Here is a 26,004-nt window from a genome sequence, read left to right as displayed (position 1 = left end):
TTTCAGTCTGAAAGCTCAGCTGAAATCTGTCCACCATGAGTCACCCTGCTGGTATTTAAAGGACCAGTGGCACAGCTATCAGAAACACACCAACAGACAAGTCACCGCAGTACAACAAACTGACAGACAAGTGGTAGAGTAGTTCAACAGTAAACTCCAACCTGAAATGCAAAGTGCTGTACCTTTCAGAAAGGTAGCTGACTCACAAGAACGTTGTTGTTAACATTTGTCAAGTTGGTTTTGACTCCTAGTGACCCTATATAGGATTTCCGGGGTTTTAGTGATCATTGATTGTATCACTAATGATCTTTCTCCCTCGGAGCAGCTGCAAGGCTCAAACCAGGGATCTTGTGGTTCAAAGTCCAGTGCTTATTGCATGGACCCATAGCGCTCCCAGGTACAAAAATCCTTAAAATGTTACACAGTCTCGATGAAACCAAGTCCCTTCAAGGATTACATCCCCAGAAATTAGTTTCACAAATTTGTATTATTTGTGACCACATCACTGCACACTAATAAAGTGGGAAACAATCTAAGCATCCAACCTAGGAGGAGACTGGCTAACTGGACAGTATACCCATATGCTAGAAGGCTTTGCATTCTTTAAAATGAATGTGTGAGCATTCTTTTACAGTATCAGTTAGATTCACGATCTGATCACTGGAGAGGATCAGCTTTCAAAGCAACATGTTTACTACAGCATGTCTTCACAGAAGAAAGGACAGATGCAAAGACAAAGAGGTTTTAATTGTGCTGGGATTTTAAGGGTAATTTTTCTCTTCCAGAATTGTATTTTTAAAAAACTGGTAGGTTGAACACTGAAACTCTTGCCCTGAGATCATCTTTAAACCTTAAACCAAAAAAAAAATGTTCCCTGAAGTCTTCTCCAAACCAAACAACAGTTTAGTTTAGCTAGTAAAAAGTGTTGGCCTTGAGCACTAGGCTGTTTTAAGAACTACCTATATAGGTGTGGCGCTGTGGGTTAATGCGCCAGACTGCAAAGCCATTTGAACTGCAAGGTCGGTGGTTCAAGCTCACCAGCTGCTTCTCGGAAACCCTATCCAGGGTCGCTATGGGTTGGAACCAACTCGACAGCACTTCACATATAGGATCAAAACATACAGGATCAGAAGGAGCTCTGGTAGCATATTACAAGTCGGGCTGCTAACCTCAAGGTCAGCAGTTCGAAACTACCAGCTGTTCCACAGGAGAGATATGAGGCTTTCCATGTCTGTAAAGCTTTATAGCCTCACTATGAGTCGGAACCAACTCCATGGCACATAACCACCACCACCATATAGGATCAAATTGACAACAGCTACTCAAATGATTAGATGGCACTCACATGGGCAGTGAGTATGTTGATGGGGACACCAACTCAGAAAAGGAGGGTGAGAAGGGCTACACAACTCAAAATCATCAACTGGAATCGATGTATGTTTTGCTGTATATGTTATCAGTGGTAACAACAAAATAACTAAATTTTTAAAAAGAAAAAATTAGGCTGATCATGTATTATTTACTCCCTGCCCTCCATCCCATAATCTGTCTTCTGTCTAGAGCTAGACTGAATCCCTGGCGAGGCAGTAATTCTTAGCCTGTGATCCTTAAAGTAGCATAACTAGATGTACTTCAGAAAGCTGTTTTGGGGAAAATATAAACAGTGGGTTGCTCACCGCCATACGGTGCTGCTTCCGGAGTAGTTTCACGCGGATCTGGTCCATGTTGGTGGCGATGTCCCTCTCGGACTGACCCAAGTCCTCTGCATACCTCTGTATCAGGGCTTCTGGAATGCCACAGCGGCCATGCTGCCAGGGAAGAGCAGAAATGTGGCATCAGTGGTGCAAGAATGTTATCCCTTCTCCACAAAACACCAAACATAAGGTGGTGGTGGTGTGCCATGGAGTCAGTTCTGACTCACAGTGACCCTGCATAGGGTTTATGAGCCTATAAATCTTTACAGGAACAGAAAGCCTTATCTTTCTCCTGTGGAATGGCTGGTAATTTTGAACTTCTGAGGTTACCAGCCTGACTCATAACTACTATGCTACCAGAGCTCCTTAAGCATAAGGTAGGCTAAGGCATTTAGTTACTGGAACATTGACCTCCAAGTTTTTATTTGCAATTACTAAATTGTCTTGATAGTCAAAATGGGTGTTCTAAAAGAAATACTTTTATATCTTTGACTCCAAGTACTAGAAAAATGTTCTGAAACATAGACAAGGCAAAACAGAATCATTCTAGATTTTCTGGACCTATGCCCTCAACCTCACTCTAGCTGATAATTGTTGACAATATGGTTCCTCTGGTTTTATTGAAGGCAGTTGATTAAATTGCAGGAGATAGGACAATATTTCTACTCTACAGACATTCTGCTTTTAGATTTCATCAGCTGAAAGATAAGGAGTCCCTGGGTGACAGAAATACTTAACTACAAACCAGAAAGTTAGTGGTTCAAATCCACTCCGAGGCACCACAACAGACTGGACTAGCAATCTGCCTTAGAAAGGTCACAGCCTTGAAAAGCCCTGGGCCAGACTCATGGTGGGGTCACCCTGAGTCAGAAATGACCTGACGACAACCGGTTTCCTTGTTTGGGTTATTAAGAAAAGTGTTCACACCCCTAGACCAGTGTTGAGACTAGAATTCTACTTAACTTTCCACTCACTCACTATCCAGGAGAAGGAAGAAGCAGGAGGAGGGAGGATGGGGAAGGAGGGGAGAGGAAGTGGGGAGGGTGGAGGGTGGGGGAGGGGGGAGGAAGGAGGAAGGAGAGAAGGTGGAGGAGGGGAGAGGAAGGAAAGGGGAGGAGGGGAGAGGTGGAGAAGGAGGGGGGAGGAAGTGGAGAAGGTGGAGGAGGGGGTGGAAGGAGGAAGAAGGGGAAGGAGAGGAGGAGGAGGAGGAAGAGGAAGAGGAAGAAGAAAGGCAGACATTCATGATTGTCAGATTGCTATAGCGTCTCCTAAGACTGTATCATAGCAAGACATGTACTTCCAAGAGCAAGGTAAAGCGACAGCTCCTCTCATTTATTTATGTCACAGTTATTTTGGTATTGCTAGATCAACTTCGCCCCCTCTCCAAATGCAAAACATGATTAAATTTTGTTTGTTAAGTGCCGTCGAGTCGGTTCCGACCCATAGCAACCCTGTACAGGGTTTCCGAGGGTGTAAATCCTTATGGGAGTAGAAAGCCTCATCTTTCTCCCACGGAGCGGCTGGTAGTTTCGAACCACTGACCTTAAGGTTCGCAGCCCGATTCGTAACCACTACGCTACCAGAGCTCCTTATGTATATAGACAAAAATACTTTTGGTAAGAGAAGGGTATTTTCTATAATCATACTTTTTCCCTGGTGCCCCTATAGTAGAAATGTTATCCCTGAATAGTGTTCTACAATATTCAAAGTGTGTTCACGTCGGTATCATTGGCTCCCGATCAGAGCTCTCTGATGCAGTTAGCAGGTTGTTATTAATTGCCATTAAGCACCCTCAAGTTGGTTTTGACTCATAGCGACCCTGCATAAGGTTTCTGAAGAGCAGCTGGTGGGTTTGAACTGCCAACCTTGTGTTTCACAGATGGGGATATGAGGCGGGAAAAGGAAGATGGCCCCAAATCCCCTTGGTGAGTCAGTTTATGAAAACTGGAACTCAGTTTTCTCCTGTGCACTGAACCATGCCTTTCATTCTCTTGGCAAAGTAGAAAACCAATTCTGAATCACGGCGACCCCACGTGTTACAGAGTGGAACTGCTCCACAGAGTTTTCATGGCTGTGACTGATTGGAAACCCATCACCCAGCCTTTCTTCTGAGGAACCTCTAGGTGAGTTTGAACCACCAACATTTCTGTTAGAAGTTGAACACTTCACTGGTTTGCACCACACAGGGACTCTGCATAGTGTGAACTCCCCCAACACCAAACCCACTGACGCTCAGCACTCATAGCGACGCTATAGCAGACGTACAAGGCCAAACGCAGGAACACACACCACGTTGGCTGTGCATTTACTGTGCAAACTCTGGTTCCCTTATCAACGAGCGGTGGAGTGCTCATCCAGCCTGCCTTAGGAAGCCAAGGCCTGTAGGCTTGGGGCTAGGGCCTCTGATACCTTATCAGAGTACGGCTCCTCGGTGAGGTCGATGCCTTCTGCTTGCAGCTTGTCTTCAGTCAGCATTTCCAGGTCGACAACTCGGGCACAGGACACCTTCCTGGTCAATGTCAAGCCCAGCCTCACGCCATGCTCCTGGAGGCTCGTGCTCTCTGGGAGCTCCGAGAGCCAGGGGGGCGGTCTCAGGCTTGGGGGGCTGCCAGGTTCCTCTCCTGAGGGAGGTCTAGGAGCCTGTGTGGCGTGGCAGTCAGTGGGGCTGGTGGGGCTGCTCTTTTTAACTGGTAGACACGGTGCCTCAGGGCTGGGGAGCGTCCCCCCAAGGCCACCAGGAATGAAGTGAAGTCCATTAGCCAGACGTTCTCTGCTCTTTTTGGCAGGAACAGGGGGAGGCTGGGAAGGATTTTTTGGCTGTGTTCTGGCCTCGGGCACTCTCTGCTCAGCATCTACCCCTTCTTTGGTGCCTGGGGGAGGATTTGTTCCTTCAAAATCGTGTCCTTTTCTCTGACCCTCAAGAGGTGTCCTCATTAAACCAGGTTTAGCTCCTGGGGGTTGAGTGCCAGAGTTTTGGGGCAAACACTGAGGGAGTGACCTGTTCCATGAAGAGACGGCTACTGAGCCCTCCACCTTCTTCATCGCAATTTTCTGAGGTTCCGAAAGTCTCTTGCTTTGGGGCAGTAGCAACACACTGTCGACAGCAGAGTCTCGTTGGTGAGTTTGAGCCCCAGGGGTGGAGGCGCTTGGCTTCTGGGGCACTTCTGGTACAGTCTGAGTGGACGGCACTGTTACCACACTAGGCACATCTTTGTCAGCATCAGGCCCTCCAGGAAGGTCATCCAGGGAATGGGATCGGGGCCAGGTTTCCACAGGCTGGGGACCCTCGAGGGTCTCGCAGCTCCGGCAGATGGAAATGGGGAGGCTTCTTCGGTTTTCAGTCAAGCCAGGTGTGCCGGGCTGGTCACAGCTGGCGGAAGGGTGAGGGGTGAGCCCGCTGCCCAGCCGGCTTCCCTCTCCCTGCTTCAGTGTGTCCACTGATTTCGTTAAAGGCAGTGTCGGGTAGCTGCCTGGCTGGTTCCTATTGAAAGACTTCAAGTTGGGCTCCGTTGACGACTTGGCAGGTAGGAGTCCAGTTTTCCGAGTCTTGCCTGGGAAACAAGAAAATATTTTACAATCACATCTTAAAGGAGAAGCACTTAAGTTGATGTCTGAAGGTGTGTTAACCTAACTGAAATCGCTGGTTCCTACCTCCCATGCTTGCCTTACACAGTGGATGTGAAATCCCCAATAATGGTACGAGGTGAGGGAGGGTTATCATGGCCCCATCCTTATTTTTAGGAAGGCTTCTTAGTCTCATTAAAGGATGTGTGGAGACGGAAATTAATTGGATTAGATGGACAAGAAATATGCTGTGGCACACAGCAAAATACATGTGGGCTAAGCATCTATTCCTGGCTGTCATCAGTCTGGTGGAGAGGTGGCTGTCTGCACCCCGTCTGGAAGCCACATTGACATGAATTCTGGTCAGACTATGGCTTTCTAAGGTCATTGTTGAAAAGGGGTCAGGTCCTGTAAGTGTTACCGCTGGGACTCATTGGTGACCAATGACCACTCACAGTTGGCCTCCCTTGAAGTGGTTTCTCTCTTAGCAGTGAGTTCCCGTGTGTAAAAGCAAGGACTTCCTAGAAACAACCAGCCAACCTTGGTCTAAACAATGCACATTAGTGAAAATGAACACCTTGCCACTGACAACCTATACAATCATGACACGTTCTAGGTTCCAGGGACGCAGCAGCCTTGGTGGTGGTGGCTGTGTGCCGTGGAGTCGGTTCCGACTCATAGTGACCCTGTACAGGGTTTCCGAGGCTGTAAATCTTCATGGGAACAGAACACCTCATCTTTCTCTCGCGGAACAGCTGGTAGTTTCGAACTGCTGACCTTGCGGTTCGTAGCCTGATTCATAACCACTATGCTACTCAGAGCTCCTTTCTAGGTTCCAGGGAGGTTGTAGCCTTGGTAATGATCAATTACCCATCAGAAGTTTGACTGCAGTAACCAGCAGACATTCTCTGTTGACTTGATAGGACTGCTGGCTGGGGTCGCCGCCATCACTGCTACTGTCAGTTAGCACGCTTTAGGGAAAACTTACAGTCTCTGGGCCTGGTACCATGCTAACTGTTTATTCTTATAGACACACAGACAAACTTTGGTATATTTTTGGTTAATATATTGGCCATGTGCTTTGACACTGAACAGAGACATCTGATGGGGAGATTCCAGACCCAAACAAACAAACATGTGCACTATGGAATCCTCTAACTGTAAACACACTGCCAGTCTGGCTCACAGCAACCCTGTAGGGCCAAGGAGAACTGCTCCACAGGGTTTCGGAGGTTACAGATCTCTACAACAACAGTCTCCTATTTCTCTCACTGCTACGGAGTTGATTCCAATCCACAGGGTTCCCAAGACTATAAATCTTGAAGAGAGCAGGCCACCTTATTTCCATAATGCAGCTGGTGGGTTTGAACCTCCAACCTTGCAGTTAGCAGCCCAACACCTAGCCCACAGCGCCAAGACTCCTTACCCAGAGACTATGTGGTGGTGGTGGTGGTGCCGAGGAGTGGGTTCTGAGTCAAAGCGACCCTCTGTAAGGTTTCTGAGTCAATCTTTACAGGAGCAGAAAGTCTCAGCTCTCCTGTGGAGCACCTGGTAAGTTGGAACTGCTGACCTTGCAGTTAACAGGCAGACTTGTCACTCACTACGCTACCAAGGTTCCTTATCCAATAACTATGGGTGTTAAGTGCTATCGCGTCGGTTCCGTCTCATAGCAACCCTGTATAGGGTTTCCAAGAAGTGCCTGGTGGTTTTGAACCACCGACCTTGCAGTTAGCAGTCCAGTGCCACAGCAGGACACCACATCCAATGACTACGAGGGTGGTGGTGATGGTATGCCGTGAAGTTGGTTCCGAGTTACAGTGACCCTGTATAGGGTTTCCAAGACTGTAAATCTTTACGGGTGCAGAAAGCCTCATCTTTCTCTTGTGGAGTGACAAGTAGATTTGAACTACTGATCTTGCAGTTTGCAGCCCAACTCATACCTACTACACTACCAGAGCGCCTTCCAATGAATATTATTGTTGTGACGTGCTGTTGAGTTAGTGCTGACCCATAGCTACCCTGCATAGAGTTTCTGAGGAGTGCTGGTAGGCCTCTATAAAAAGATAAAAAATTCTAAACCCACATGAGATTTGGAAGGTAGACAATACAGAGCTGGCTCTAATCTTACAGAGCCACTTCCACGTAAGTAAAGGGTTACTTCCCAATCCATTATTTTTGGCAATATTTTGAATTAAATATATTAATTTTCACATCTCATTAAGCAAGGAGAAATCAGAGGGTGGACTGATTTCACTGGAAGGGATGAGAAAGGGTGTGGATGGGAGTGGAAACTTTTGGATAAACATAGAAGACACTTCCTGATAAAATCTCTACAAGGGGTCCTGATGGCATATTGATAAAATACTCAACTGAAAAGTCCGGTTTTCACCAAGGGCTCCACAGGAGAAACATGGATCTGTCTCCATACAGTTTTATAGCCTCAGGAACCCTAAGGAGTGGTTTTACTTTGTCCTGTGGACTGGGGCCTTGTGAGTTGGAACTGACTCTGGGGCAGTGGATTTGTGGTTTACTGTCTCCTAGCTTGAGGTGTGCTCAATATGGCAGTGGGTTTGGTTTGGGTTATCTTTGGGAAGGGAGGGAGGAAAATCCCTGAAAAATGTCCCCTCCTACAATGAGTATCCCCACCAAAGCTATGGCTCGGGGTCAGGAATGAAGAGATGTCAGGAGATGACCCCTGCCAACATTACCGTGTTCCAAGTTCTCGCTGCTCTCGTAGCATCCCGAGTCCCGGGGGGAGCATCCGCTCAGGCCCTGGCCGTCAACAAGCAGCTTCTCCTGCGATCCTGACTGATCGCTGTTACCTAGAGAAGGGGAACAAGCAGCATGGTTATAGGCAGCGAAAAGCAGAGGTTCAAGGTCAACCAGATCCTGCTTTTTGAAGTCTTGGGCTTTTGAAAGAGATGAGATTATTGTATATGACCAAAATGAACCATTGAGGCTATAATATTTTTATATTGCTGTTATTTCAAATGAAGTATGACACGAAGATGGATTCAGAGAAAGACTAAGTATGTGGTTGGAATACGCCAATGCCCTGTCAGTCCCCCACAGAAGGTCTCAGGGCTAATCTGAGGGAAGGGACGCTCCGTGCACACTGCCATCACCCTGTCTTTTAGAAGCAATGATAGCAACATCGAGTGGAAGGAACCAGTTAAGAGATGCATTCTCACAGGAGTGATTAGGCCATACTGCTTTCAAAGATAAGGAAAACTTGTGTCTCAGTTACTGACATTACCAGCTTTCCCAATTTGGGAATAAATCAAATTTCAATTTTTATTATCACTAATGAGCAGTCTCAGCCCTTGCAGAGATGGGCTGACTCTTGTATTATACAGGAGGCAGGTTAGTAAGATGAGGCACAGTTTCCTGAACCAAAGCGGACCCAGTGGCTTCAAAAGTTTGAGTTTTCTTTTTTGCCAGGCTACATTCTCTCTTTGCTCTGGGTCAGTGGTTCTACTTTGAGTGAACAAATGGCGGGACAGGAAAAGTCCACAATACTTCCTCTCATTTGAATCCAGGAATCCTAGTGATACAGCAGTAAAGCAATTGAGTGCTAATTGAAAGGCTGATAGTTCAAATCCACTCCATGGCTTTACAGGAGAAAGACCTGGTGGTTTGCTTCCTTAAATATTATTGTTGTTGTTAAGTTCCACCAAGTAGGTTCTGACTCAGAGAGATTCTGTATAGGGTTTCCAAGGACCTTGTGGTTCGAACTGACCTTTCAGTGCAGTGCATTATCCTGCAGCACCACACCAGCCAAGAAAACCCTACAGCACAGTTCTACTCTACAATACGGGGCCACTGTGAGTTGGACTGGTTCATAGCCATCACCAAAAACAACAATGGGTCTTGCAAACGGTTAAGTACTTGGCTGTTGATAAGGTTAAAGATTTGAGTTCACCCAGAGGCACCTTAGTAGGAAAGCCTGGTGATGTTCCAAACTCAGCTTTTAAAAATCCTACAGAGCACATTCTACTCTGATACACACAGGGTCACCAAGAAATGGAACTGAGTCAACGCAAACTCATTTTGTTTTTGTTTTAACTGGAAACTCTGAAGATAGATGATGGAAAGTTGTGCATCCTCATTCTAAGTCTCCCTTTTAATGAGAAGTGTCCGATGTTCCCATTGTGTGCAAGTCGGCTCGGAGTAAGTCTCGTGGAAGGCAGTGTGGTTCTTCTGTGTCCCACGAGTGTCACTCCACAGGAACGGACAGGCTTTATAAGGAGGGTATGTGCAGGTTTGCACAGGGCAGGGAGGCTGCGCACAGAACATCTCTGAATGATCATGCAGAGTAAGTGCTCGGTGACAGAAAACAGAAACCAAGAAGACATTTTTCTACATAAAATCACCAGCTGCATAATGAAGGGCTTTAGTTTCCTTTCTCTTCAACCTCTCCTCCTCCCTACCACACCAACAACAAAGAAAACAAGAAATGAGAAATCTGATGCCTTTCAGAGGCCATCAAAATAAAACTGGGAAGATAGAGGGCTCCATTCCATATACTGCCCTCTGCTCCTATTGTCCACTAGCCACTTCCTGCTTGTATTTCTCACATGGAAAACATTTTATAACACGTTATGGCAAAATAAGTCCTTCAGTTCGAAGCCCAAATTAAGAAGTGCTATTTTTAAAAAATACATATTAATGGAAACCTAACTAGTTAGAAGCACAAGAGAAACACACACACACACACACTCACAATGGAACATTCTACAGTGATGCCCTTACTGTGTGGAAGACTGTGGATTTGAGGTGGCCTTTGTTCTAGCCTACCATGTTATTTAAGAAAATGAGACTTATAAAATGAGGGCTTTGAGCTATCAGTTACATGCCAGGAAGAGGAATTGATATAGTTTGTCTCTCACGACGACTGTTCAGTGCATCACTGTGGCCAGAGCAGCTTCCAAAGTGCTGACCCACAGGAACAGAACAGAATGGTCCCCTGCATGGAAACTCATACTGTGTCTGTGGCTTTGGAAGATCCCAGCCTCGTAAGACACAGCAAGATACCTGAAGTAATTATGAGAGGGACGATGGAGGAACGTCCTGGAAACCAAAGTTAATAGAATCCTGAGGCATATGTCAAGAGGCTAGAGTCATTATCTTCCGAAATGAGTCACTCAGCAGCTGCTAAGGAGGAACATAACTAGCAACGTCTGGAAAAGTCCTTAAAACTAAAAACCAGTGCTTTTAAAAAAGTTAAGTTGCCCTGACTTAATGGGAAACATGAGAGACAGTTGCCTCTTATGTGTTCTATAGATTCACATCCATACCCTCTCCCCCATATGTATTAGCACTGATGCCCAGGTTGTTGTTGTTGTTGTTGTTGTTAAGTGCCTTTGAGTCGGTTCCAACCCATAGTGACCTGTATAGGGTGTCTGAGGAGCAGCTGGCGAGTTTGAACCACCGACCTTGTGGTTCAACCCAACTTTGTAGTCTAGCGCATTAACCCACAGAGCCACATCAGGACTCCAAGGTGATGCCCAGGTACAAAGGTAAAAAAAAGAAGAGACCCTCTGGAACAATGGGAATTCATACAGTCAAGTAAGAGAGGAGGTGGGTGGTGGGGCTGAAACCCCATTTGGACATGACCTGAATTTTGAGCCTGAGGGAGCGAACACACACACACACCCAAGGCAGAAGGTCCCAAACACTGATGAAATCTTCAACCGTCAAGAGGGTGGTAGTGTCCATGCTGTGACAAAGCTGACCCTTGCAAACTGCATGTTGGAAACGAGACTCAAAAAGACAAATATTGTATGGCCCTGGTGCGGTGCTGTAGGATAAGTACTGGACTGCTAACTGCAAGGTAGGCAGTTCAAAGCCACCAGCCACTCGCTTCTTGGAAGCGCTATACAGGATTGTTATGAGTCAGAGCTGACTTGAGGACACTTAACAACAGCAACAGGTAAGTGCACAAAGACTTGGGTTTACTCGTGGTGACAAGGGGCAGGTGGGAATGAGAAGTGGGAGTCAGCGCTTGAGGGGTCCTGAGTTTCTGTGAAGGGTGATGGGAAAATTGGGGGCTGGATAGTGGTATGGTTGCACAATCTTAGGGACGTAATTCATGTCACTACTGTAGACGCAAAACTGGCTGAGATAGAAAATGTCTTGTTATATATATTTTTAACACAATAAGATGTTAGAATAAAAAGGCGGGTGTGGTTTTCTGTGGACCAATGATCTTGGGAAGGAAGGAGGTGGGATTCATGAAGAGGGGTTTTCCATTGTGCTACAACATTTTTCTTTAAAATAAGACTAAGGATTGAAGCAAAGATGGCAAAACGTTGACTTTAGTTGGATTTAGGAAGCGGAAACGTTGTTTTATGCTTCTCTGTATTTGTATGCAACTTTGAAATTCTTATAAAAATTGTTGTTGTTGTTAGGTGCCGTCAAGGCAATTCCAACTCATAGTGACCCAACGCACGGCTGAAGAGGTCTGCCCAGTCCCGCAGCATCTTCAAAATTGTTAAGGTTCCTTCCACTGTTGCTGCCACTTTGTCACTCCATCTCAATGGGGGGTCTTCCTCTTGTTTTTGCTGACCCTCCACTTTACCAAGCATGATGATCTTCTCCAGGGACTGGTCCCTCCTGATGACATGTCCAAAGTACAAGAGATAAGGTCTCACCATCCTGGCATCCAAGGAGCATTTTGGCTGTAATTCTTCCAAAATAAACTTGTTTGTTCTTCTGACAGTTCCTGGTACTTTTAATATTCTTTGCCAGCACCATAATTTAAACACATCAATTCTTCTAGGTCTTCCTAATTCACTGTCCAACTTTCACATGCACATGAGGCTATTAAGAACACCATGGTTTGGGTCAGGTACACCTTAGTCCTCAAAATGACATCTTTGCTCTGGAACACTTAAAGAGGTCTTGAGCAGCAGACTCGCCTACTGTAATACGTCGTTTGATTTCTTGACTGCTACTCCCATGCGTGCTCCTTGTGGATCCAAGAAAAATGAAGTCTTTTGACACCTTCAATCTCTTCTCCATTTATCATGATGTAATTTATTGGTCCACTTGTAAGTATTAGTTTTTTAAGAAGGACCTTCCTTTGGCAGAGCTCAGCTAAAATAGTGTGGGTTTGGACTCAGTGTGAGGTTGAGCTCTCTGGCACTTACCAGCATCTTTTCCACATGCACTTCTGTGTGGAGGCTGACAGTCCCATTCTCCAGTGACAGCAAGAGGCTGTGAAGCCATGCTGGTGTTGGTGCGCTTGTGCTCTTGGTAGGAAACTGGGCTGAAACCTTCCAAGATCACTGCATGTCTTCATGGGTCTTGACAGAGATCTCTGCATCGCTCTAGTATCTAAATACTATTTTGAAGGAAACGTATCATGTTTTCAATCCGTTTGCATATCCTCAGAGGGAGAACTTAAACATGATGAATGGAACTGCACTGAATATGTAATCTTATGACCTTAGGCTAAGTCTGAAACCAGCATCATAGCACTATTCAGTGCTCCGGAACCCCTGAAGCACTCTGTGTTATCAGGAAAGTTCTGATGGTGCCGCAGAGATTCAGAATGGGATTCAGGAAGAGGCAGAGCAAGGGTAGGGAGCAGACATGGGTTTTGAGGCAGGTAGGCAGGGCATACACTATGCTCAGTACAGGTCCTGCCTGTGCTCAGTATTTGCACTGCTAACCACAAGGTGAATGGTTCAAACCCACCAGCTGCTCCTTGGAAACCTTATATAGGGTTGCTATGAGTCAGAGTCCGGGTGTGAGCTGCCAGGTTGGCGGTTTAAACTCACCAGGTGCTTCTCAGAAACCCTATACAGGGTCGCTATGAGTCAAGACTGACTCGACGGCACTTAACAACAACGTGGTTCAGAAGAGATCATTTAATATTAATTTGAATCCACCAGCTGCTCTTCAAGAGAACGATGAGGCGTTCTGTTGCCTTAAAGCATTTATAGCCTAGGAAACCCCATATGAGGTCGCTATGAGTCGGAATGGACTCCACAGCATGCAGGAACAACAGCAGCAGGTGTGGTGCTGACTCTTTACAAACAACCTGGCTCTAGAGTTCCAGGGTATCTCTTGGGAATTCAAATGCCACAGAGGCCTGGTGATAAAGTGATACTGATGATGAATAACAATTCCCTCCAACTCGCTCATTCAAGTCCCTCCCTGATCTCTAATCAGACATCTAATTGGTGTTGTTTCTCTAGGTGACTGGTTAGTTCATTTAGAAGGAACTCTAGTAAACAGCCGTGAATTCAGCTGTACTGAGATACTTGCTTCTCTTGGGCTTGGTACACTCAGCCATGTGTACGTTTTTCTCTCACCATTAACCATGGCTTCAGTGTGTCTTTTAGCAATAGAGAGGTGATTACACACTGATATCCCTGATGCTGAGCAGTTGGAAGAAAACGTATTTGAATTCAATAACTGGAAAGGATGCTCCCTTTCTGACACAAAATTTAGGAATATTTCGGATGTGAATGAAGAATAAAAAGCCAGATAAGCCTGCGTTAATGTAGTAAAGGGTCCTGTCTTCAAATGGGCAGCATCAATGAACAGTGAAATAAGCTGTCCTACAGGTTGGGAGCCATAGGTCAGCCTGGAACCCTGCGCCATTCAAACTTACTTCGGACAGACAATGTCTTCTTGTTCTGTTTAGCCAAACTATTCAATCTGAAAAAACTCTCATTCTATAGGAAGTAATTAACTCTGGGCTGGGCCAGACACGTGCCATCTGTCACACTTTCATGCCCAGGCGTTAAAGTGACCTGCTGACAGCTCTAGGTCTCTACCGTATTTCTTTTAAAAGTAGAAATTCAATTATCTCAAGCATTTGGTCCAGCATTGGCCTCAAACAACATCAACACATGACAGGAAAGTTTCTGTTTTGTTTTGTGGGGTTTTGGGGGGCTCCTGCATTCACAGGAATGTCTGCACTGGGAATGGACATGTCTTTGTGCTGCTTTAAATCCTACAAAAATTCACCTTGGTTTTGACTCCCAGTGCATGCCTACCCAGCCCTAAGCATGTTGTGCTGGTAGAGGACAGACCTGCCTCCGAACTACAAATGTGGCTCATGTACCAGGTGCTGTGGGGGAGGCACTTACTGTCATATTCCTGTAACAGCTCCACAGCTGTCAACAGAACAGCTCTGTGCTCCGGATCCCTGATATTCAACTCATCCAAGTCTTCCTCCTCCAGAAGCTTAAAGGTGTCCAGATCTTCATATCCATTGAACAGAAACGTCGGCATGTGTTCCTAAGGCGGAGAGATGCCAAAAGTGAGTTTGCAGGCCCAGCCCCGTGACACGTGATTGACAATGAGCGAGTCTCAACCCCTAAACTCATTATGCTAAAATAGGGATTAGTAAGTATCATTAGAATAGAAGCTCCACATTCTACTCCTACAGCTTCGGTTGAGGAGATGGCCATGGCATGCCATGACAGATTCCACCGGTCTCCTAGTAATTGTACCCTTGATGTGAGCTGAATGCTTTGATGCCACACATCACAGTGTAGAGGAGATCCTCCATAATTTAAAGAGCTATTAAACTCCAACTCAGAGAGTACTGTGGGGTCCTCAGGAACAAGAGGGTTCTACGAGGAGGAAACCAACTCCACCCTGCTGGATGCTGGGAGTAATGGTGGGCGAGAGGGGTGGAGGTTGGCTGCTGGCTGTCCAGCTGGCAGTGAGCAGGGCCCAGACGTTTTTGTCCATAGTTCTTCCTGGTTGCAGCTCTATGCTCAGCCTCTTTAAAGGCTGCTCTTTGAACCACTGGCATATTTTGACCCGGGGCTTATGCCAATGCAACTCAGAGGTCAAGGCCAGCATGAGAACCCTGGTAACGACTTCTGCTTTTTTATTAATAGCAAAGAAGCCACTTTGATGATGAAGGGGTACCTGGCCCAAGCCACAGTCTTCTCAACTGTCTGCTATGCTTGTGAATGTTGGCGAGCGGAAAGGAAGACTGGAAAGCATGGATGGGTTTGAACTGTGGTGTTGATGAAGAATACTGAGCACTGCATTTTCATACATGATATATGGTTCATGGGTTGTGCATATCACACAACATCCCACCCCCACCCGGGTTACTGCCCTAAGTGCATTGAGGGTGTTGTATGTGTCTGCATGCTGGTGAGACTTTGACTCTGTCACGGTGGAAAACACCCATTGCTAGAAAAAGACATCATGTTTGGTCAAATAAAGGGCCAACAAAACCAAGGGAACCCCTCAGTGAGATGGAATGACCCAATTGCATAGCAACCATATGGCAATGGGGCAGGACCAGGTAGCATCCTGTTCTGCTGAACACAGGTCACCAGGCGTCAGAGCTGACTTGGCGGCAACTAACTATAACAGAAAAAATTTATGCAAAATACTGAATTATTTATCATACTAATGGACAACCCTTGTTAAATGACATAGATCAACCCCGACCCTACCCTAAAACTATGCTTCCCTGCTTGTTTTAAGGGGAGAATGCGTGTGAATAATGAGTGAGGATCCTAAAAAGTAACTGACTTTCAAGTTAATCCGATCGAGGAGATCTTCCACAGACTTGGGCTGGGGTGGTCTTCCTTTTCTCCTCCTCCTGGTGGGGCGCTTGGGCTTCTCTTCTTCTTCATTTAGCACATCCACGTAGATGAACTTGAATGTGCCCACTTTGTTGTTCAGCAGGCCCATCCAAGTACCCATGGGTGGTTTGCTGATTATATCGATGATATCTCCTTTCTGGGACCCAAGGAACAAAAATCACTCTGTTAGGTTTCTTTCTAAGCATAAATCAAGCAGATATGTTAAATTCTCACTCTGAAGACCAGAGCCAGATGTGAGACATCTTTCTGAGCTGTTAACATAAACGAAGACTTGGGAGCTTAGATAAGGGCCAGAGTGGAAGACTTCTAAAGGTACTGGATTCCATGCGGGCCCTAGGTCTTGTCCCTCTACCCTCTGGCATCGGAGGATGAGGTGGGCCTGGGATATGCCTAGACTGGCCCTCTAAATACCTCGCTACTATCGAGTGAATTCCAACTTCATGGAAGAAAAATTTCTACCAATGAAAAGCCAGCGGTGAGCCACCCTGTTTTTTGCTTCCTGCATTTGTGAAGGCCCAATGATCACCTAAGAGAAGGCAGGAATGCTTCATCGGATGAAGAAAACACAGCACCAGGGTGGGGCCAGGGAGTGGGGCAGAGACCACAGGAATTTTAGCTAGAAGTTCCCGTCAGAGGATGGGGTCAGGTGGGGATGAGGTGCCATCCCTAACACTGGCTGGCCGCTGGTTAACTGTTTTGCCATAGAGAACGTCAGTTTATCAAGGGGGTCGATAATATCCAGTATGTACCACACTATCCTGGGCTAATGAAAAATCATTTGAACTGCAAGGTCGGCGGTTCAAGCTCACCAGCTGCTCCTAGGAAACCCTCTACAGGGTCGCTATAGGTTGGAATCAACTCGATGGCACTTAACAACAACCACCACCATACTATCCCAGCACTCACAGTAAGGAAAGGAGAACAAATAGAGCCCAAGTGTCCAGGTGTCTGTCATTGTTCTGGGGTCAGGGAGAGACACGTCGTTAGGCACCAAACTGTGTCCTCCCACAATGTGCTGGCCCCTGACCCCTCTACCTGTGGTGTCCCCAAAAGGTAATCATTTCTGAGGTAACAGAGATGAGACACAGGAGCAAGCACAAAGGCAGAAAAGGTGCCCCCTGCTGACCTTGGAGGCAGATGAATCTACAAGCTTTGGAATTCCAAAGACTGTTGGCTACTAGGAGCCCTGGTGTGGTGCTGTAGGATATATGCTGGACTGCAAGGTCAGTTTGAACCACAAGGTTGTTGGTTCAAACTCTCCAGTTGCTTCTCAGAAACCCTGTACAGGGTCGCCATTAGTTGAAACCAACTCATATTTCTGAAAAAATCAGCCTTGGCAAACCCTACGAAGCACAGTTCTACTGTGACACATAGGAGTTGCCATGAGTTTGTTTTTTCTCTTCCTCCATAACACTTAACAACAACAGGAGCCCTGGTACAGTAGTAGGTTAAGAGGTGGGCTGCTAGCTGCTGGTCAGCAGTTTGCATGTATCCAGCCACTCCACAAGAGAAAGATGAGGCTTTCTGCTCCTGGAAAGATTTACAGCCACAACAAGGATGTGGAATGTCCAGCCAACGGGCTGTGTAAGACCCTGCCAAGGCAATCACAGACATCACATTATAGCAGGCTAATTTGTAAGTTAATAATTTTGCATGGCCTGGGAATGATGTGATAAATATCCAAATGGCCCTTGGCAGAAAAAAGGTTCCCCACCCCAGCTGCACAGGGTTGTTGTGAGTCGGAACTGACTCAGTGACGTGCAGTTGTTGTTGTTAAGTGCCGTGGGGTTGGTTCAGACTCATAGTGACCCTGTACAGGGTTTCCGAGGCTGTAAATCTTTACGGGAGCAGAAAGCCTCATCTTTCTCCTGCGGAACAGTAGTCGTTCCGAACTGCTGACCTTGAGGTTGGCAGCCCGACTCATAACCACTACGCTACCAGAGCTCCTCCAATGACATGCAGTAGAAGCAGCTAAACATAGAATCCTGGTGGCGTGGTGGTGAAGCACTCGGCTGCGAACCAAAAGGTTGGTGGTTGGAACCTACCAGCTGCTGCATGGGAGAAGACTTGACGATCTTCTCCCACAAGGACTGACAGCCTGGGAAACCCTCTGGGGAAGGTGTACTGTTTGTCTGTCCTATAGGATAGCTGTGAGTCTGAACTGACATCAGAAGGTAAATTAGAGCCATGTCCAGAACTGGCCGTCTAGGCTCCCCACTGTGAGAAGATGACTTTTGGTTCTATAGAGCTGCCCGCTCGTGGTATTACTTCACGACAGCCCCAGGAGATGAGGCCACACACCTTGAGCTTGAGCGAGTCTGTGTCATAGGGGCTGGGGGTGAAGTCAGTATGCACTCTGGCACGTCCACAGAAGGGACCCCGGTAGGGTGGCTCCTCGTCGTCACCATCCTCCGACTTCACACTTTCCCTGTTGCTGGTGGAGGAGTCGGTAGTACTTACTGTTTGGCCACCTGTGTGGAAAATTGGAAGAAACACGGGTAAGCACAGATTTCCCACCACACAGAACTGAAAGGTACCAAAGGGAACACAGATTAGGACCGTAGCATATGAAGAAGGAAGCTGGGACCACACCCCCGAAGTGTCAGGATTGGATGGAGCAGGGGCCCCCAGAGCTCTAGCTGTGCTCCCTCATCAAACCCCCAGCAGGAAAGAGAACTCACAGCATGGTCTCTTACAGCATGGGAAGCCAGGGGACACACTCAACCCTGCCCTTAACCCACAACCTCTAATGTGTGAGGCATGCTATTATTACTCCACTGTTCAGATGAACAAACAGACCCAGAGGTCAAGTCACTTGCCCAAGGCCAAGAGCTTGAAGTGGTCAAGTTAAACCCTAGTCTCCTCCCCCATGCCAAATGGCCTACACCACCACTGGCCCTGGAGTGGGTGGGTTGGATTTGTTACTTGTGACATATATAACTCCCTCCCTTCTCCCTGGAGTCCCTGAGTAGTATGAATGCTTAATGCACTTGGCTTCTAACAGAAACGTTAGAGGTTCAAGTCCACTCAGAGATACCATGGAAGACAGGTCTGGTGAACTACTTCTGAAAAAAATCAGTCACTGCAAACCCTATAAAGCACAGTTCTACTGGGACACACAAGAGTTGCCGTGAGTTTGTTTTTTCTCTTCCCCCATTAAGCCTCACCTTCACAGTGTTGGCCACCTTCATAGGATCCTTCCCCTAAGACGCTTTACCTGTCTTCCCCATTCAAGTTAAATCCCTCCCCTTTGTATCACCGCTGCACTTGGGCTACTTAACGAGCCCTGCTAAGTGCAGACATTTTACAGCTCTGCGTCACTAACAGCTCTTAGTCCTACAGGGAGGAACGCGTCTTTAACTTTGAATCACCTGATCCTGGCGTTCAATAAAAGTCAGATTCAGATTCAGACTCCCAAGAAAACTCTCCACAGTCACAAACCCAACTCACTCATTGAACTCTGTCCGCTGAGGGAGCTCCGCAGGCTTTCCACGGAGCCTCCAGCCTTGAGCTTGGGTTTGTCCATGTGCTCAGAGTCGGGCTGCGAAGACGGCGGGGAGCCAGGCATCCCATCAAGGCCAGAGTCCTGAAATGGTGTGGACAAAATGAAGTTCCATCAGGTGGCCATGCGTCACTGTAATTCTCAGCAATCTGTTGCTGTCACTGTTATTGCCATGAAAACAATACAGCCTCAACTCACGATGTCCTCGTGTCTAACAGAACGGAACGGTGCCTGGTACAAGAAACACCGTTTTCAGGACTGCTGGTGTGTTTGTGTCTATGGTTGTGACGTCTTTAGCATTTAGTCCTTGACTGAATCAATCTGCACTCACATTTGGTTGTATACCCAGTATCTGCTTCCTTCTAATCCATAGCCTTATTTAAGTTAAACTTGTGGCCCAGGTAACTATTGTGTTAAGCACTTAAAAGATGATTTTTCATTCTCAAGTAGGTGCTCTTGAAGACTCCAACAAAGAAACCTCTCTCTACCTCTTCAACAAAACATTACTTTAAAGCCTTAGAGAGTCAGTATATTCAACAGTCCAGTAGCAAGATAGGACTTGAATATTAGTGGACAGGGAGACACTTATATACCCAAAGGAAAAAAAGTAAAGTATATTCGTTGGTAAGGGGGGGAAAAATTGGCCAGATTCTTATGGTCTTTTTAAACAAATTGTTGAAATTGGCTAAAGAAATATTAACGTAGGAGCCAGATTTATGAAGAAGTCACAATTTTTCAGCCTATAGTAAAATCTCCGTATACAATACTCTATATTGTGCATCTTTTACTTCCTGTGTGTGTCATGAGTAAAAAGCTGTAACGTGAGAAAAGATCGAATGCTGAGGGCAGTAACTGAGCAGTTCTTCAGTCTTCTTGGTTGGACATGTATTCTCAGTTCAGCAGCTTCAGGTCTATGTAGATAAGCTCAGCATACTTAATTGATTCATGACGCTACATAGACAGACATTACACTTCAGAAAGTCTGCAGTGAGTAGTGTTTACTTGTCAAACTAGAGAATTCTCTGAGCATGTTACATACCTGCGAGAGCACAAAATCATCTAAACAAAGCCTGTTACCTGCATGCTGCCTAACATCATAAGGACTTTGACAACGCTCTTACAGATGTTGCACATATTTAATGACAAATAGCCCTGGCCGCTTCTGATCCAACATACACTTACCCAACACAAGCAAGCCACCTCAGACACACTCACACTACATAAAAGTTGTCATGAATGGTAAGTACATGAAACTACAAAGCATGACCTCTTGGCTACATTTCCCTTCTACCTTGCAGAATCAGAATGGAAGGGACTTCTCCAGTCCAAATCTGCTTGTCATGCTTCTGATTAAAAGGTACACATTCTGAAAGAAACATTACATAATGCATGTCTGATATCAAATATCCTCAAACACTTTGAATTAATTTAATGTATTCATCATATATTTACTAATTATTTATAAGAAACAGGTACTGTTCCAGGTGCTGGGGATATAGCAGAGAAGTCAGAAGTTCCTACCACCATGGTTACACTAAAAGTTAAAAACAAAAACAACAACAACCTCACTACACGGATCTTCTCCTTCCACAAAGCATTAGTGATAAATTATTCCTATTTTTTAATGGATGTGAAATGATTACTATAAAAAATAACAAAATCAATCAGAAGAGAAGATGGCTATATGGTAGTAAAATGTAGGGAAATATTCAAAATGACATTAAAATTCAAAGATCGTGATCCATCAAGCAGCAAAGCCATAGGGGCGTGGGTTGATACGGCTTCTGGGTGGCTGTTTCCAGTGCTTTAACTGAGTGGTGTTCCTTATCAGCATGAAGGTACTTCACAAAGCTTGAACAGTTGGCTTCTATGCTGGGCAGAAACACTGACTCCAAGTCATTGCTCTGACTCCAAGAGACACAGCAAATGAGGAGAAAGAACACCCAGAAGGCTGCCCAGACTTACTACACAGAGTAAAAAACTCAGCCTTTCCAACTTCACGCTGTTGACATGTTGGGCTGGATAATTCATTGTTTGGGGGGCTGTCCTGGTCAGACCAGAATGTTTAGGAGAATCCTTGGTCTCTATCCACTCAATGCCAGTGTCCTGCCTTCTCCTGCCAGTCATGATTATCAGAAATAGCTCCAGATATTGTCTCAGGATAGGGGGCAAAATCACCCTCACTGAGAACCCCTCTTGTAAATGGAGTTGTCTTGGCTTTGTGAGCTGGTGGTTCAGGGATTCTGACCCAGGAAAGCCGAGGTGCTTAGCTTATGTAGCCAGCAGAGGGCAGCAGTTCAGCAGACATTGGTTGTCCCCGCTGCGTTTATTTGGTGGATGAAATGCCATTATCGCCAGCTCATACACAGATACTTTCAGAAACTCCAGAAAGAATATTTGAAAGGCACTTTAGGAGAGTGGTCTAAGAATTTAGTGGTCAAAATTGCCTCATGCTTAGCTCTCCATGCAATGAAGACAAAAACCAGTCGAGATTCTAGGGATGAAATGACCGAACTAGGGGAAAATATCAATCCCATGATACCTAACAGATAGGACCAGTTGGTGAAGCAGCCCCTGGAAACATGATTACTCTCCGAGTTCTGTACACAGGAAGCACTTTCTGAGTTTGCCTCTCAGTTACGACTCAGTTGTTACTTCCCTGACTTGCTCTGTGGTTCAGGACTAAGTTTGTGAAAACAAGAGTGCTTTCTTAGGTTTCAGTCTGGTGAGATTCACTTGTAGCAGGAATTTTATTAGGAAAATAAAGGCCTTCTTTTGTGTTCAAATGAACACACTGTACAAAGAAAAGTATAATTATTTTACATACTGTCTCTGTACACAGAAGGTAGGGCTGGCATTTTATATCCCAAACACAGCATTTGGGTGACTGTAAGTGTGCAATAAATGTTGATTACACAGAATGTCTGTCTACATTAACTAGCACTGTTGATAGGTAGTTGCTTACCTGCTCGGAGACAGAGCTGCTATACTTTTTAGACATTCTCTTCCTCATTGTCTCTTTCACTGACTTCACCTTTTTTCCAAGAGAAATTCGGGATGCAGTAGGTGATTTGATCACTTCTTTGTATACAAAATCTCCTTCTTTACTCTGTAAAACAAAATGTGATGGAAGCACACTTAAACACAGTAACTGGTTCACAGTGGGCAACCAGCAATAACACACTTGGCTACTAATTATTACTGAAAGGCTGGCATTTGAGTCCCCCTAAGGGAAGTCCTGGTTTGGCGCTGTGGGTTAATGTGCCGGACTGCAAAGCCATTTAAACTGCAAGGTTGGCAGTTCAAGCTCACCATCTGCTCCTTGGAAACCCTATACAGGGTTGCTATGGGTCGGAACCAACTCTACGGCACTTCTCAACAGGGGAGTTCTAAGGAGCTCTGGTAGTGTAGCGGTTATGAGTCAGGTTGGTAACCTCAGTTTGAAACTACCAGCCATTGCGCAGGAGGAAGATGAGGCTTTCTGCTCCCCAAAAGATTTACAGCCTCAGAAGCCCTATGCAGGGTCGCTATGAATTGGAACTGACTCCATGGTATATAACCAACCAAAAGTGGAGTCCAGGTGTGGTGCTGTGGGCTAATGCACTGGTCTGCAATGTTGGTGTGAACCACAAGGTTGGCAGTTCAAGCTCACCAGCTGCTCCTTGGGAACCCTATACCGGGTCGCTAATGGGTCGGAAAGCACTTAACAACAAGTAGCACCTTAGGATAAGCACTAGACCTCAAGGTCAGTTTGGACCATGAGGTTGGTGGTTTAAACTCACCTCGGAAACCCGACACAGGGTCGCTATGGGTCTGAACTGGCTCGGCGGCACTTAACAACAGAGACAGCTCAGAAGTAAAGTGATCTACTTCTGGGAAATCAGCCACTGAAAATCCTGTGGAGCTCAGTTCTACACTGATCCACATGGAGTTGCCATGATGCGGAGTCAACTCACCGGCAACTGGGGAGTCCAGGAAATGAAACCCAGAAGCCGGTTTCATGATTCAAAACTCCCTCTCCAAACAACGCTGGCCTCCGCCAGTTTCCTTAGAGTTCTCTGTGAACATGCAGGGCTATATTACTTATCTGCTGGGTAACAAGTTAAAACCCGCAGAGCCCTAATGAGCTCTTTGTCCACTTGTTTAGAGTGGGATGTGAGTCAGTAATTTTATTCAACTAGAGTATCTTCTTCTTGGAATCCATTTTTTCCACCATCTTAAAAATCCAAGGGATAACGGGCAAGTTAACACAACTTGACCAAGGAAAATGAAGACACAGAGGAATACACCAATATAGGACTCTGGTGGGTGTATACAACTTTGCAACACCAGTAATAATATGCAAAAAACATGGGAGCTGTTACGTAGATGGGCTTGGGAAGACATTTCCATGGGATAATTCCATAATCTTTTAATTCCATTTTTTCCCACTAACTTTCTGAAGCCCCCACGTATAAGTATGTCTGTGGGCATGTGTACATACATGTTTGTATGTGCTGCATATTGTTGCTGTTAAGTGCCATCGAGTTGGTTCCATGTCATAGCGACCCTGTAAAGGGTTTCTGAGGAGCTGCTGTTCAGTTTGAACTGCAGACCTTTTGGTTAGCAGTCCAGTGCTAACCCTACAGGCACCACACCAGTCCTACATATATATTCATATATGCATAAAGTCCTACGGTGGTCCTCCAGAGAAGGGGGCTGGGGGGGGGAATTCAGACTTTCATTTTTTAAAGATTCACTACATAAAATTACTGCTTTATGAATCAATAGAATGTTATTGCCAAATGAAATAGTTTTATTCTTCCACGAAATTCCCAAATACTTCCTATATCACACAGAAGGCCTTTTGGCTGACACAAGATGTTAACAGAAATAAAGCACAAACTCCCAATTTCCCAGTTGTATGACAAAATGCATACGGGATGTCAAACTCATCTAAATCCTTGGAGTCTGAGAGAGGAAACGTTATGGTATAGACCCTGTGCTCTGCAACAGTGGTCTGCTGCTGGGTTGAGATCCAGAAGCTTCCAAGGTGATTCCATGACACACCAGGTCAGACTGACCCGGACTTAACATCTGCCTTGAATGCCTTCTGCTTAGCCCGTATTCAGACTGGCTTTTAGAACTGGCAACATATTCTTGGTATCCAAATCCCAGGGCTCAGCCCCTTGCCTTACCCTCATATAGTACTTAAATGTACTTGGACTGAAAAAATGAAACAAAACAAGATCCTGAAACTCACAGACATTGGGTCGCTTCTGACTCAGAGCGACCCTGAATAGCGTTTCTGAGACTGCAAGTCTTTCCGGGAGCAGAAAGCTTCACCTTATTCCTGTGGAGCTGCTGGTGAGCCTGAACTACCACCCTTGCAGTTAGAAGCTCAGTGCTTATCCTATAGCACCACCTGGGCTCCTTGTACTTGCACAAGTATAAAGAAAAAACATGTGTGTACAAATTATGAGGTTTGTAGGTGCCAATGCACCTGAATTTGGTACTTGACAAAAACTGGTTACAGAGGCATTAAAGAAACCGGGCTACCACAAGGAGAGATGGCGGCCATCATTCGTTTTAAGTGGAACAGTGAGGAGTCTTTGGACGGATGAAATAAGACTCTTTCCACCGGTGATTTAGGATCACTGAGGGAAAACTTCTTGTTGGGTGCCAATGAGTAAATTTCCACTCATATTGGCCTCATATGACAAAGTAGAATGAATGCCCCATAGGGTTTCCTTGGCTGTAATCTTCACAGGAGCAGGTAACTAGGTCTCCCCCCCCGCCTCCCCCCAGAGCTACTGGGTGGGTTTGAATCACCAGACTTTGGGTTACCAGCCAAGCACACAGCCAACCCATGACCAGAGCTCCTGATCCAGTATCCACTGTCAAAGAGGCTTTTGTCAACCACATCGCTCGAATCCAACACCTTCTTCTGACATGCGCTCTGATTGCTTGTCTACTCACCATGGGGTCAGAGTGATTACTGCTGATGTGAAGAGAACGGTTTGTCAGGTCAAATCCGCCAAAGCTGCAGGTTCTCTGTGGAAAGGAGCAGGCAGGTGGGAAGAATCCAGTTAAACTAAGTCAGCCAGCAGGGCATGGACCCCACACACTTCCCATGTAGTGGATACCACGGAATCACAAATGTGGGTGGCAAGATGAATGTGGGACAAGAAATGATGAGGAAAAAAAAAAAAACCATATATATATATATATAGTCAAATTATAAAGAAACTTCACTCAGCCTTCCCTTCCATAGGCCACTGGAACTCTGCCTACACCCTGGGTCTAGAATCTTCTTAACATGCAAAACCCAACTGGTTACATTAAAAAACAAAACAAAACTCAAAAAAATGGGAAAAACTCCCCACATATTTCATTCTGTAAAATTCCCAGTCTCTTAGCAACACCATTTCCCCTTCAAACTTTCCTTCATGCCAGTTGCATGCAGTCATGATGGTGAGGGGCTATTTACTGGGGGTACTGAGCTGCCCAGTGGTCTTAGAGCATAGCCTGCAAGCCTACAGTGATAAGAGCCATGGGTTTTCATTTCCGAGGCTACTGACAGAACGAGCTTATGTTTTGTTTAGTTTTCAGTCTCTGAGAAAGGAAGAGAAGGTTATGTTTATAGCAGTCCAATCAGGCCAAGAGGATTACT

General features: G+C 45.8%; 1 protein-coding gene across 1 annotated transcript in view; it reads right to left on the bottom strand.

Moving 5' to 3' along the window:
• Nucleotides 1-26,004, bottom strand: part of SASH1 (SAM and SH3 domain containing 1) — a 237,295-nt gene that overhangs the window by 6,882 nt on the left and 204,409 nt on the right. Inside the window, exons 11-19 of the mRNA XM_006872057.1 lie at nucleotides 25,311-25,385; nucleotides 22,318-22,461; nucleotides 19,301-19,436; nucleotides 18,152-18,321; nucleotides 15,777-15,986; nucleotides 14,363-14,513; nucleotides 7,967-8,080; nucleotides 4,104-5,245; nucleotides 1,677-1,808 (exon numbers count right to left, since the gene is read on the bottom strand). Of these exons, the coding sequence (XP_006872119.1) occupies nucleotides 1,677-1,808; nucleotides 4,104-5,245; nucleotides 7,967-8,080; nucleotides 14,363-14,513; nucleotides 15,777-15,986; nucleotides 18,152-18,321; nucleotides 19,301-19,436; nucleotides 22,318-22,461; nucleotides 25,311-25,385 (2,274 nt within the window). The remainder of the gene's footprint in view (nucleotides 1-1,676; nucleotides 1,809-4,103; nucleotides 5,246-7,966; nucleotides 8,081-14,362; nucleotides 14,514-15,776; nucleotides 15,987-18,151; nucleotides 18,322-19,300; nucleotides 19,437-22,317; nucleotides 22,462-25,310; nucleotides 25,386-26,004) is intronic.

Source organism: Chrysochloris asiatica, unplaced genomic scaffold (genome assembly GCF_000296735.1).
Source record: "Chrysochloris asiatica unplaced genomic scaffold, ChrAsi1.0 scaffold00182, whole genome shotgun sequence".
Lineage (NCBI taxonomy): Eukaryota > Metazoa > Chordata > Mammalia > Afrosoricida > Chrysochloridae > Chrysochloris > Chrysochloris asiatica.
The sequence above is the reverse complement of the archived record's forward strand: the minus strand, read 5'-3'. Positions and strand labels throughout refer to the sequence as shown.